Source organism: Nycticebus coucang, chromosome 12 (assembly GCF_027406575.1).
Source record: "Nycticebus coucang isolate mNycCou1 chromosome 12, mNycCou1.pri, whole genome shotgun sequence".
NCBI classification, from domain to species: Eukaryota; Metazoa; Chordata; class Mammalia; order Primates; family Lorisidae; genus Nycticebus; species Nycticebus coucang.
Window position 1 is genome coordinate 90191547 of NC_069791.1, and position 15317 is coordinate 90206863.

The 15317-nt window shown below is 35.3% G+C and overlaps 1 protein-coding gene across 1 annotated transcript in view; it reads right to left on the minus strand.

Moving 5' to 3' along the window:
- Nucleotides 1–15317, minus strand: part of LOC128562024 (phospholipid-transporting ATPase ABCA3-like) — a 222445-nt gene that overhangs the window by 185610 nt on the left and 21518 nt on the right. The window contains exon 5 of the mRNA XM_053556640.1: nt 2304–2563. Within this exon, the coding sequence (XP_053412615.1) occupies nt 2304–2563 (260 nt within the window). The remainder of the gene's footprint in view (nt 1–2303; nt 2564–15317) is intronic.

The following is a 15317-nucleotide window of genomic DNA, read 5'->3' on the forward strand; positions in this document are numbered from 1 at the left end:
CAGGGACCTGAAGACTTAATTGTCTCCTGTGGAAACTGTGAGCATGGTCAAACGTGCTGTCTGCTCTTGCATCCTGCTTCTAAGCTTTGTTCTGTTTCATTAACTGCATCCCAATTCTTTACTTTATAAATAACAGAGCTTAAGTAATTTAAGAACAACTTAGTTGAAGTGGTTAAACAGTGGCTAAGTCAATGTGGTAAATACTGTAAAGGATGCTATATAGTGTAGTTTTTTGCTTTCCCCTATGATTATTCATTTGCTGATTTGAAGACTATATATGGAATAAATAAATACTCAGTTAACTTAGAACATGGGGCCTTCCCTGTTTCTCACAATTTGGTAGCGATGGCCCCCTAAGCCCCTCTTTTAAAATCTTACTTTGTCTCCTTTGTCTTTATTTCTTTCATTCTCTTGTCTCCATCAAGCATCAGGGATATCTGGGTTGTGTGGGGGCTGTCCCCCTGCAGGAGGGTATACAACACAACCCCCTGGGTGAGGAGCTTGAACTTTAAGTAACAAATGCAAATAATGCAACCTAATCATTTGTACCCTATTAATATAAAACTAAATACGTAAAAAAGAACAAGACACAGGAATGTAAAACTATCTGTATTGATGGATTAGAAGAATTAATATTGTTAAAATATTTATATTATCAAAATAATCTATACATTCACTCACTAGCAAAATTCCAATATATTTATAATATTCATATGGAACCAATAACCTGTTTTCTTTGAGATAAATCCATCCAACTACACTCTTAGGATTTTGCACTTTTCTGTGTGTATGTATGTTATAAAATAAAAAAATAAATATTATTAGCCATATGAATGGCTTGTACAGCATGCTCTAGGTGACACAAAGGTAAAAGTACTTAATTATAGTTAAGAATTAAAGAGAAACGTCAACAAGAAGATGGCAGCTATGAAAGGTAAGCCAAGGAAATTAGTGTGTGTTCATCAGTCAGAAAAGAGAAAGGCATTACAGAGTAAACAAATACAAAAAAAGCTTCAAATTAAGCCATTCATTTTGGATGGAAGGAATGGGATTAACTGGAGTAAACAACAACATCATCATCATAATGGGAAGTAACTAGGTGCCAAATGTTTGAAAATTTATATGCTTAATTAAATTTTTTATTCAGCAGGCAATAGGATAAATACATTCATAAAATGCATGTATAGCCATCTGCATTACAGGATAATTACCAAGGCAACAATATGCCAGGCAGATTAGGAAGTGAAATAGTAGGTAGAGAGATGGGAAGAGATAGGTGGAAGAAATAATGTGAATCTGACCTGTAAAGTGGTGTTGCCAGTAATAAAGGAAAGGAAGAAAATGATATGATTCATGATTACATACAGGAAATAAGTGAGATGGAGAGACCAAGATATAATAGCTACAGATCACAGTTATTGAGCAGTTGTTATTGGTCAGGCACTATACTAAGCACTCTACAGGCATGTCCTCGCATACGACTCACATAAGCAGGCCTGGGTAAATTTAAGAGTGATAATTTTTCATATAATATCTCACTTATTTTGACAGCCCTGCTAGCTAGGTATTATAATCGCAATTTACATCTGAGAAAATAAAGTATAAAAGTGATATGCCATGTTATACAGTTAGTAAATAATAGAGCCAGGATTCAAACCTATGACTTGTCAGAGTCCCTGCAACAAAGTACATAATAAATAAATAACCATTGAATGAATAATTGGTTAAATGGGTGATGATTAGATTTTGAACTACAAAGTTTCTGGCTGGCTTATCACAACCTGCTCTGGACCATAATATAATACTGGAGAAGACTATCAGTGGTCATTTAAAAAAAAATAAAGTCACAGATCAGAAACTGGTAAAAAAAAAAAAAAACAATTAGAAACTCATAGATGCAATCAGTGTAACCTCGTTTATTGTACCCTCAAGGAATCCCCAACAATAAAAAAAAAAAAAAGAAAATCATAGAATCTTGAAATGGTATTGAAATTCATCTAGATATATTAATAATTCCAATAGCCCAATGAATTATTTCTTTATTCTGGCAAGGTTTTAGGTTTTTGGCATTTAAATGCTACCTGTAAAACTATTGTGAAAACATTACCTAGAACTAAAACTAAAAACCATACTAATAATTCTAATAAAAATTATGGAATATTGCTAACAGATCTAAGTACTTAGTGTTCGCTGCTGCTAAGACATAAAAATCAAACAGTGTTGAGTGTGAAGAAATAATTCAAATCTCTACATAAATTTGCCCCTCCCCCACAAAATGTTCTATTTTCTACAAGTGGAGTTACCTTCAATCGGTTTTCCTTTTCCCACACAACGGATTGAATGAGGATAAGATGATTCAAAGAGAAGATACATACAATTACTATAGGAATGAAAATGCCAGCAAATAAAAAGAAATAATCATGAGGATATGATGGGTATGGAAATCGTTGAACAAAAATGCTGGTATCATTAAACATCTTTTGTGCTTCAGTGCTGCTATGATAGAGCATGATGGCTTTATCTAAGGCATGTTGCACAACCAGGAATCCTTCACTGATGTACCCTAAATGAGAAAACAAAGATTGCTAAGTACAACAGACAAAAAAACAGCTGAGCTGAACAAAGAAAAAGGCAATTAAAGCTTGTCAAAGATAGCAAAGCTAATTGTTGTAACGAAGCTCTTCCCATAGTTGAAATTTCAGGAAGCTAACATGGTTTCATCACATAAATGTATAGTAAATACTTCCTTTAGGGATCATAATGCCCAACTGCCTAGAATTGAAATACTGCATGGAATTACATAGCTGCTTTCTAAATTTCAATTAACTGACATAAATGAAAATTGAATTAATTATTATATAGACAAAGACTTTTATTCTAGACCCTGGACATTTGAAAGATGAAACGAAGCACACACAAGAAGTGGTACAACTGAATGACTGGAAGACATTGCTAAATAAAGTATTGCCATTTGACCTGTGACAACATGCAATTTCTTACTGGTATGAAGAGCAAGTACATAAACACTTTTATAGAAATTTAGCAGTCCTATGGCATTTAAAAAGAAATATTTCTATTAATTTATATAAGTCCTTTATATACATGTATTATGAATTGGAATCTTGTGTCAGATTTGAATCTTGCTTTTTTATTTCATATGGGAAATTTTAATAAAGTCCAATTCATCAATTTTCCTTTTATAGTAAGTTGATTTTTATCCTAACAAGTCATTGCCTACTCCAAGGATATTCCCATACATTTTGCTATAGAAGGTTTATCATTTTAGCTTTATGATAATCTTAATTTTGTGTAGGGTGTGATCAAGATTCATTCTTTCCAAATAAATATCAAGTTTTTCTAGCACAATTTAAGAATATTTCCTTTTCCTAGTGAATTATATTGGCACCTCCAAGAAAATACAGTGACCAAATACAGTATCAGCCCATTTTCCTGTTCTTTCTGTTGGTCTGTTTGTTCATCCTTACACCTCTACATGTATGACAATGTCTTAATTTCTGTAGCTTTAATCAGGCGGAATATGTTCTCTGCCATTGTTCTTTCTTATGATTATTTTTCCTAATCCAGATCCTTTATATTTTCATAAAAATTTTAAAATAAGCTTGTTAATTTCTTTAAGAAAGTCTGCTGGGATTTTGACTGTGAATGCATTGACTCTATACATCAATTCAGAGAGAATTTACATCCTAACAATTTTGAATTATCCAATCAACAAAATTAAGATGTCTTATCATTTGTTCAGATATTTTAAATTTTTTCTTCAGAAATGTTTTGTCAATGTTGGTGTAGGTTTAGAATTTATTTTTATATTCTGTACTTATATCTCGTGATTTTGCTAAATTAGCACATTAGTTGCAGTAGGTGTTTGGTAGTTTTTTTGGACTTATCTGTATACATAATTCTGTCATTTGCAGCAGATAATTTCATTTGACTCCTTCCTTTCTTTTTCTGATACAGACTAGAACTTCCAAGAATCTGCTGAATGGAATTGATGAGAGGAAACATCTTTTCCTTATTCTTAAAATTAGGAGGAAAATGTTCAATTTCATCAGTAATCTATAATTTTTTTCATAGATATGCTTTACTAGATTGAGGAAATTTGTGGGTTTTGGTACTTGAGTAGAAAAGTTTTTTTTTAAATATGCTTTTAATTTTGAAAAAAGAATTGTCTTTGTATAAAAATTGGAAAGGCAGTGCAGAACATTCCTGTACACCATGTATTCTCAACAGAGTTAGTATCAGCCTAAGAGGACCAGAGTACACACACAAATCTAGAGTATATCTGTGGTATTAAAATTTAATGGGAGGAGCAAATAGGGAAGAAAATTGTCTAAGAGGACTCTTTATAAGGTCATTAACAAAAACCCTGAGAAATATTGTTATATACCCTATATCATGCTTTCCCCATATTACATCTCACATCACTCATTGTACATTTGTCAAAACTAAAAAATTAACATTGGTGAAATACAATTTGTAATGCATACAAACTTTATTTAGATTTCACTGGTTTTTCCACAGGGTCTATTGTTTGTTTGTCTGTTTTTTGTTCCAGGATCCCATTCAAGATATTGCTTTGCATTTGCTTGGCATGTCTTCAAAGTCTCCTCAGATCTGTGAAATTTTCTCATTCTTTCCTTAGTTTTTCGTAACTGTGAGAGTTCTTAAAGGATATTCGTCAGGCATTTTTGAGAATGTTCCACAGTTTGGTGTTATTGTGATGTTTTCTCACTAAGAGACTGAGGCTATGAGTTGGGGTAAGGATACCATAAAGGTGAAGTGCCCTCTTCATCTAATTATATCAGAGGATATTTGATATCAACATGACATCAATAGTCATATTAACCATCATCACTGGGCTAAGGTGCTGTCTGGATTAAGAATATAGTCTATTCTTTGGAGACATGTGATTAAGTACAGCCCATACTCAAGGGGAAGGGAGTGTCCTACTTGGAAATTTCCTCTAAGGAATATTTATGCCTGCCCATCCACTTACTTATATAATTATTTATATAAATATAGAAAACTAAAATTTTTTCTATTCTTTGAGTAAAAATTATTACTATTGTTTTTAGTTCAGAGGAAATAAAACATTGGTTTTTTTCTTCACTTATTTTGATGATTGGAATCTTCTAGTTTTGGACAATAGGAGATCTTTCAGGTTGGCTCCCATGTAATTTTTCTAATACTGAGAAACCTGAACCCTAAACTATCCCCATAAGAAAGTACCCTTGTTACAAAATTTTACCAACCAGACAGAAGAATTTATGCATATTTATCTTGTCTTTAGCTTTAGAGTATCCATTTCAAACAGTTTCCTAACAAGTCATGTCTTTTGCTCCTATCTCCTTCAACAAAAGTTCTATGGATTCATTCATCCTGGTCTACAGTAGATCCTGGGATTCTTAGATATCCTGGCAATTTTTTTTAAACAGTGTAGTTTTCCCCATAGAAATTTTAAATGTTCAAAATTATTTATACCACTCCAGTATCATGTAGGACAGTCCCATCATCCTACAATTCCTCTATATTATCCCTTTGTAATCAACCTTTTCTACTCCTCCATCTCTCTTAACCACTGAATTATTTTCAGTCCTTAAGAGTTGTGACTTTTCCAAAATGTCGTATGAATGAAGCATATGTAAGTAGCTATGTAAGTGTGGTTTCTTTCACTTGGCAAATTTCATTTAAGTTTCATACTTGCTGTTTAGTAAATCATTAACTTAGTTTATTTCATCACCGAGTAGTAGTATTATACTATATGGATGAACCAGTTTGTTTACCCAGTAGCACACTGAAGGGCATTTTAATTGCTTCTGCTTATGGTGATGATGAATTGATCTACTGTAAACATTCATGTGCAGGTTTTTATGTGAACATACATCTTCAGCCCACTTAAGCAAATGCCTAAAAGTGATAATGCTGGGCCCTATTGTCATGGACTAATGAAAATTCTCCTTTCGGGTGTATTTCACACATGTACACACACTATTATACACATATGTAATATTATGTGCTAATCATACACTGAAAAACATATAATAAACATATGCATATATACACATACATGTACATACTTGTATATTATGCATATCTGTATTTACTGGGCTTTGGGTGTTTTTATAATTCCATTTTTATTTTAAAATAGGTTTATTGTTTATATTTGAGGCTTATAATATGGTATTATGGGATATATATAGATACATGGAAACTTAGATAATATAGATTATATAATAGTTACTATAGTGAGGCATATTAATATATCGATCTTCACAGTTACTTTTTTTGTCACAAGAGAAGCTAAAATCTACTTTAAAAATCCCTAAAACAATGCAATAAGATTTAATTAACTTTAGATCTTGTTATACATTAGATCTCTAGACCTTTTCATCCTTCAAATCAGCTTTTTGTATCCTTTGACCTACATCTACACATTCTCTTTCCACTCATGGTAACTAACCACTGCTTCATTCTCCATCACTGTTTATTTGAGCTCCTTTAGAAATACATTCCACATATAAGTGAGGACATAAACTGTTTTTCTTTTGTGTATGGTTTATTTCACTTAGCTAAATGTGAAATTTTCATGTTGTGGGAAATGGTGGTATTTCCTTTTTAAAGGCAGAAAAAATATTCCATTGTATATATAGTCTACATTTACTTTGTTCTTTCATTGTTTGGCCTTTAAGTTATTTCCGTATCTTGGCTATTGTAAATCCAGTTGTTGCAATGAACATGGAAGTGTAGATATCTTCATGAACTAGAGATTTCATCTTTGGGTATATACATATGTAAACACACACACAGTATATGTGTATTTCCGAGATCTGACAATTAAGTTTGCAAACTTGCCATCATGTGCTTATGTTGGCAGCACCATACAAGGTTTTATAACCTTAGTATATCAATGTCTCACAGCTATGCTTGGGTCAATGTGTGGTGGTGTCAAGCTGAGTGGCATTCATTATTGCCATTTGCATTTTTTTGTGTGCTTTTGCAAGAATATCCACGTTTGAATAAGAGCAACAGACTAGAACGAACATTAAATTTCTTATTAATCTTGGCAAGAGTGGAAGTGAATTGGGAATGCTAGTCCAAGTTTATGGGGATAATGCCATACAGCAGTGTACAAATGGATTAAACATTTTTTCTGAAAAGAAAGAAAGTGTCACTGATGAAGAGAGGTCAGGGTGGCCAGTAATGAGAATTGATAAAAACATTGCAAAAATTTGTTGAAATATGGGTCAATATTGTCAGCTGACTGTGAGAAGCATAGTAGACCAAGTAAACATTGATAGAGAAACAGAAAAATCATAACTGAAGATCTTGGGATAAGAAAAGTGTGTGCAAAAATGGTCCTGAAGCAGTTCAGCGATGAACAAAAGCAAAGGAGAATTCAAGTTTGCCAAGACCTTTTGTAGAAGCAAGTCGATTTGGGGGGACATATTATCACTAATGATTAAACAGGGGTGTACTGATACCACCCTAAAACAAAGCATCAAAGTGTGCAGTGGAAGTCAGCTAATTCTCCATGACCAAAATTGTTGCATCAATCCAAAAGAAGTCAAAACAATGTTGCTAATCTTTTTTTTTATTTCAGGGGGATTGTTCATTATTAAATTGTACTAATTGGACAAACAATTCATCAAGTATACTATCTGGAAGTGCTGAAAAGGATGCTTGAAAAAGTTAAATGAAAATAGGCTCAGTACCTATAGCTCATCGGCTAGGGTGCTAGCCACATACACTGGAGCTGGTGGGTTCGAATCCATCCCGGGCCTGCCAAACAACAATGACAATGACAACTAAAAAAATAGCCAGGTGTTTGGTGGGCACCTGTAGTCCCAGCTACTTGGGAGGCTAAGGCAAGAGAATCGCATAAGCCCAAGAGTGTGAGGTTACTGTGAGCTGTGACACTATGGCACTCCATTGAGAGCAAAAAAGTGAGACTGTCTCAAAAAAAAAAAAAAAGTTAAATGAAAATAATCAGAACTTTTCACCAACTCATGGCTCTTGTATCACACAATGTACCAGTTCACACTCACTATCTATGAGGGAGTTTTTAGCAAGTAAAAAATAAGTGCATGGGAATGCTGTCCCTACTCACCGGATTTGGCCTGCAATGACTTTTTTCTTTAGCCAAAAATAAATATTGAAAGGAAGACACTTTGATAATATTCAGGAAATTATAGCCATTCCAGAAAATGAGTTCAAAAATTGCTTTAGAGGGTGAACTAGGCACTGGAAATAGTGAATAGTTTCCCAAGGGGAGTATTTAGAAGGAAACTGGAGTGATGATCAGAAATGAGGTATGTAGTCCATTTTCTTTTATTTTTTATTGAATCATAACTGTGTACATTAATGCATTTATGGGGTACAATGTGCTGATTTTATATATAATTTGGAATACTTACCTCAAACTGGTTAACACAACCTTCACCTCACTTACTTCTTTGTCATGTTAAGACATTTATACTCTACTCTTAATACTTTTGACATGTACCGGTGCATTGTGCACATTAGGAATGGTCCCATCAAATACACGCCCTCCTCCCTATCTCCCCCCTCCCCTCCATTCTCTGTGCTCTTCCCTCCCTGTTTCTGGACTACAATTGTGTTTTATTGTTCATATGAAAGTGTACGTGATTATATATTGGTTTCATAATAGTATTGAATATATTGGATATTTTCTTCTTCCATTCTTGAGATACTTTACTAAGAAGAATATGAGTTTGTGAACTTGGTTGTCAGACCTCATACATCCATCAGAGGAATTCCTGGGTCATATGGCAGTTCTACCTTTAATTTCTTTTTTTTTTTCAATTTATTTATTTTATTGTTAAGTCATAGCTGTGTACATTAGTGCAATCAAGGGGTACGATACACCCTGCATCCCAGGATGAGGCTCAACATGAGGGGCCATGGGAACTTTGGGGCCCAGCCTTCCAGGGGCCACAATGTTACCTAGAGCTACCAGAGGGACAGTCTGGTCTTTCTTGGGGTCTGCTCAGGATGGGAGGCCAAGGACTGTGGCCTGGGATCTCAGGGGTGCTGGTGGGTGGCTGTGATAGATTTGGGGGACAAAAGGAGGCCCAGGGCTAACAAGGGGATGGAGCTGGGCCATTAGGATGCTTGTCCTGATTTGGGGGCCCAATTTGTTGTATTTTTTTTTTTATTAATCCTAGAATTACAACCCTTCTCTCATTCTTTCCTTACCCATTGAATGAACATATTTTCTCTATATGATGCTAGAACTTTTTTTTTGTTTTTATTTATTTTTTTTATTGTTAAATCATAGCTGTGTACATTAGTGCAATCAAGGGGTACAATGTGCGGGTTTCATATGCAATCTGAAATATTCTCATCAAACTGTTCAACGTGGCCTTCATGGCATTTTCTTAGTTACTGTATATAGGCATTTGTATTCTGCATTTAGTAAGTTTCGCCTGTACCCATTCTAAGATGCACCATAGATGTGGCCCCACCCATTACCCTCCCTCCACCAAAACCTCCCCCCTCCATCGCCCTTCCTTGGCCCTTGGTCTACCTTCAATTTCTTTTATGAGCCTCCAAACTTTCCACAATGAGTGTACCAATGTAGTACATTCCCACCAATACTGCATAGTAAGGTTCCTTTTTCTCCACACCCTACCAACATTTCTTTTCTTCTTCTTTGTTTTTTTTTGTTTGTTTGTTTGTTTTTGTTTTTGTAGAGACAGAGTCTCGATTTATTGCCCTCTGTAGAGTGCCCTGGCGTCACACAGCTCACAGCAACCTCCAACTCCTGGGCTTAGGCGATTCGCTTGCCTCAGCCTCCAAAGTAGCTGGGACTACAGGTGCCCACCACAACGCCCAGCTATTTTTTGTTGCAGTTTGGCCGGGGACGGGTTGGAACCGGCCACCCACGGTATATGGGGCTGGCACCCTAGTCACTGAGCCACAGGTGCTGCCCCCTACCAACATTTCTTGTCTCTTGGCTTTATGATAGCGATCCTATGTGTGATATCTCACAGTGATTGCAATATTTATTTTCCTTATGCTTAGTGAGATTGAGTACCTTTTCATATACTTTTTGGCCATTTTTCTGTCTTCTCCAGAGAGAGGTCTTTGTTTAATATTTATATAAGACAAAATGCTTTATGTTTCCTTTGAAGAGGTGGAGAATTTTTTTCTTAAGCTATTTGTAATACTTCTTTTTACAAAACTTTCTCAGAGACTCTCATAGGATTTAAAATATATATTTTAAAATAATTTCTCAGTCCATCTTTAACTAATATACCACTTCACATATATGGCACCTTGTTCTGGAGGTCTCCAGGTCCACCCACATTTTCAGGGATTTGTTAGTGCTTATGGGATTCAGAATATGACATACTAAAGACTAAGGTCTATTGGAGCAAAATAATGCACAATAGGACCACAAAGGGAAGCAGAGACAAGTGGAGTATGCTGAAGTCTATGTATATGTTGTCTCCCACGAGCGCACTAAGAATGAATGATCTGAAGTGTCACGTATGTAATGTTTCTGCTCAGGGAAGACCACTCATGACTCAAGGGTTTTACTAAAGGGGTGGTTGCATATGTACTCTCTGCCTAACTTATACCCAAATTGAAGAATTGAAAAAAATCAGATGTTCACCATAAACCACACTGTTTGGGCAAATAAGTTTAGTCACAGTGAGACACCCTTTTCAGTTAGGGAATGTGTTTTGTGCCAAATTCCCAGATGCCAGCCTTGCAAATATGTCTTTCTAAAGATAGAAATCTTAAGATTACTATATTAACTCATGAATGGACAGATTTAATAGCAATATATTCCAAATTCTTCCCTACCATCCTTTGTGCCATTGTTATACATTTAAATTTTATATGCACTGTAATCACATTAAACATCATTATTGCTTCACAGTTATCTTTTGGAGCAACTAAAATAAGAGATTGTATTGAACCTGAATTCATTGCATTTGTCATGCTCTTAATTTATTTGTTCAACAAATATTCTTTCCTACATTATAATCCTTTAATGAAGAACTTTACTTTTTTTGTAAGAATAGGTGTACTGACATTAAATTCTGGAGTTTTTTTGTTTTATTTATTGTGTTTGGAAAAAATTCTTTATTTCTCTTTCATTTTGGAAGGGTATTCTCATTGGGTCAACAAATTGCTGGTCAACAGAGTTTTTTTCTCAACACTAAACATTAACCCATTATCTATTTGCTTAAATGGCTTCTCACAAGAGATGTGATTCTTCTCTTGTTCCCCTGTAGGAAGGTGTCTTACACTGGTTCAACACAGCTGCCTTCAAAGTTTTCTCCATATCACTGATTTTAGGAAGTTTTAATATGATATGGTTAAGCAGGTAGTTCTTGTTTTTTTCCTTTTTCCTGTTTTATAATGCTTGATGTTCTCCAGGATTTTCTAGATCCGTGGTTTGTTGTCTCTTTCTAACTTTAGAAAATTATCAGCCATTATTTCCTTAAAAACTTTCTGCACTGGGCGGAAACTTTCTGCACCTGTGGCTCAAAGGAGTAGGGCGCCTGCCCCATATGCTGGAGGTGGTGGTTTCAAACCCAGCCCCGGCCAAAAACTGCAAAAAAAATCCCCCAAAAAACAACAGCAAAAAAACTTTCTGCACTATTCTCTTTCTTTTCCTTCTAGGAGAAACTTTCACCATAATATTTTTTGGGTCCAGAGGACCCCAGTTGATATAGTTTCTTTACTTCTCAGAGTTTTCTTATGATTGTATAATAAGATATAATATAATATGTAATATACAATGTAATATAATAATATTCAGTGTTTTCAATTGTATTTAGTGAGAGGAAAAGAAAAAAGTAAGCCTATACTATCTCCCAAGAATTGGAAGTCTTCAACTATTCAATATTTTTTCAATATTCTTAACAAGTTGTTCTTTGTTTGATCTATCTTTCAGTTCACTGGTTTATCCTTGGCCATTTTGAGTGTACTGATGAGCCATATTACACATTGTTCATCTTTGTCACTGTGTTTTTTAATTTTAGCATTTCCTTTTAATTTTTGTAGTTTCTATCTCTCTACTGAAATAAGCCATTTTATCTTGCATGTTATCTACCTTCTCCATTAAATTTTAACATGTTAATAAAAGTTATTTTAAATTTCCCCATGGCTTCAAATTCTGATATCTGAGTCTGATTCTAATGATTGCTTTGTATTTTCAGGTGATGTTTTTCCTTGCCTTTTTCTATGCGTCACAATTTTTGTTGCAACGGACATGGTTTAATATGCAAGTAAACTTTTTCTTTATGTTTAGAGGTAAACATGACTTTCCTATGGTTATGTATATCCTACCAGAATATTGTTTGTTTCTCTATGTTTCATCTGTTATTGTTTCCTTTTTTTCTTTACTTCTAGACCTGTTTTAGACTAAGCATTTCTTTAATATTAAAGTCCTGATCTGCTAATTCCAATATCTACCCAACTATTTGTATAGGCTCTGTTTTATTTTTGATATTGGGTAACATTTTCATCCTTCATTGTATATTATATAACTTTGGATTTTATGCCAGACATTATGATAAAAAAACAGTGGATGATAAAGAATAATTTTTTATTTTCTTTTCTTAAAGATGCTAACTTCCAGCATAAAGGTACAGTGGAGAACTAATCATTCAAATTCCATAGAGTTTAGTTGAGCTAAACCAAAACTTCAGCTTTAATTAAAGCAAGCTCATCTCTGCTTTCAAGTGACAACAGGATCTCTCTCTTCTTTGCTCTGTGCAATTCACCATCTACTGCAGCAAAACTAATATTTTCTCAGGCTCTAAAGTAGGACAGGACTGGGCTGCAGTTTTGGAGCGTTTTGGTTCATCTTGGGATTCTATTAGGTTCCCACAGTACAATGGAGAGGTACTGGCCCCCCAACCAAAGCAAGTGACATGGCCTCATGTGCTCCCCGAGGAACATTGCCCTAAGATGGAAAAACTTCTTTCTTTGTGGATATGCCCAGGCTAGTAAGAACAATCGGTTAGATGTTCACAGAAAGGAAAGTTACCAGAGGACTTTGCACGGTTGCAGCTGGGGGCTAGGCACCTGTGGAGGTTACGGGAAGGAGTGCTCTGCTCTATTCTCCTTTTAGCAAACTATTCTTTCTTAAGTTTTAGGGAACTAATCAATCAAGAACAAGACAGCTAGAAGCCATTGTGGTTAAGCCTTCAGTGTTGAGCAAAAGGTTCCCGATTTAGAACTAACTATGTATGTGTCTAGCAGCATGTGTGCTGAACAAAGAATTTCTTAGCAGTCTTTATATTTCACCATTATATGTTCCTTTTTCTATTTTTATACCTTTTCTTTTCTTTTGACTAGTGCTATGTATAAAAACACCCAATAAATGTGGGAAGTTACCAATGGCCTGAGCTAAGCCTTGGTCTCCCTCTCATAATAATCATTCTGTGTGCCGTGCTTATCTCTGAGTCTCTGAGCAGCTAGTTCTGAGGACAACAACATACAAGACCTATAAGACTGCATGGATTTTTCCATGCTTTCTAGCTAACTCCCACTGCTGGCTACTCAGCAAAACTTTCAGAATTAGTAGAGAGAAAACACATAAACTGAAACATGCATTTTTAAAAAAAATTGAGCTATTCAGATTCTAATACATCTCACCAATCCCTATGATTGTTAAATGCATGAATACTTTCCCCCTATCTGCACAAACTGTAGTTATGTATAACTGACCCACTTACACCCAGATCAAAAACTTGCTCCCAGGTAAGGGCAACATAGAAGCTCTATGCTCACCTATGAAGAGTTTTTCATCTCTGGAATTCAGTTCAACAAAGCTTGCTTGCATCAAAAATTCTTAAATAGCATCATAGAATGATTTTCATTTATTCAGTTATTTTCCTTATTGCTGCCACATCCCCACATCCTTCTATTTTCTAACACCAAAAATCTTTACTACTGAAATTTAGGAGGAAGATGTCAGACTAGAGACATCTCTTTAGCAGCCACTCATGGTGAGACAAGAGAGAGAGGATTTCAGTCACCTCTTGCTAGGGTGTCTTGCCCAGAAACATCACTTTGGGGGCACAGAGAAATACCAGGGGACCGTAGCAGCCAACAAAGATGTCAGAAGCAGTGGGGAAGACTGACACAGAAGGCAAGTACTTGGATGCCAGCAGGGCCGACCTGCCCCCCAGTGGGAGGCTAGAGACAGGGAAGTCATGTCCTGCAGATTTTATTTTATTTTTTTGGACTTGGGTACTCACTAGAGCTACCTTGGGAGAGCTTAAATGAGGGAGTGAACTTCAAAAGTGTCCAATGGCTAGGATTGAGCCACCTGGCATGTAGAGCTCTCATTGTTTGGTTGCTAGCAGGGCAATACCATTGTGGGAATGCTACCTGGAAGGAACAGCCCACAGTATCCTAGCACTAGGCTAGTTCTGGGCATGCCTGCTGTGTTGGGCAGCCACCCTTATGGGGAGTTGGGTGGACCCCACTCCTTCAGGAAAGCCAAATTGTGGTCAACAGGGCATTATTTGAAAAGATTGAGGGTGTCTCTTAAGTAGTCTTAGTAGACTTCAGCTCAATCCTGTTGGGATTGAGCACAAATAAATCAGGAAGACAAGACCAGGTATCCTTGGCAACCAGAGAGTAGCTTCAGACCCCCCCCAAAACACACACACATCTCATACAGCAGAACCAGTAGTGTGATTAGTGTTTCCTAACACCAGGGCACCACTTGGTTTCCAGGCAATATACTACAACATATAGATATATTTCTTTTCTTTTTTCAATTTGTTTTTCTTAGTTTTTGTTTTTTTACTTTAGTTTCTTTCTTTCTTTTTTTTTTTTTTTTGCTGTAATTTAATTTCTTAATTTTACTGTTTTTACCAGTAAAGGTTCCATTTTTGCTATGGCTTTTCTGCCCCTTTTATTCTTTCATCCTTTCCATTTCTGCCCTTTCCTCACTCTTTTTGTAGAGATTTTTTATTTTCCTTATGTTCCCACATAAATTTCTCAAACAAAAAACAGAATATTCCTTTTTAATCTTATATAATTTTGTTTTCAATTTTCTTTATATATTTTCATTATTATTATTTTCTTTTTTCTGATCTGTTTTATTCTATTATATTCTGTATCCATTTTTGAGAGAAAGCTTCATTCTGAGAATGTCCCAAAGGAATGGAAGACCTACTGAAGGTTATCATAAATGAAAATTTCCCAAGATTCACTAAAGATTCTGAAACAATCTTCTTAGAAGGATATCAAACCTTGGGTCTATTGCACCACACATCATTGACCTAGTTCAAGGAGACCTT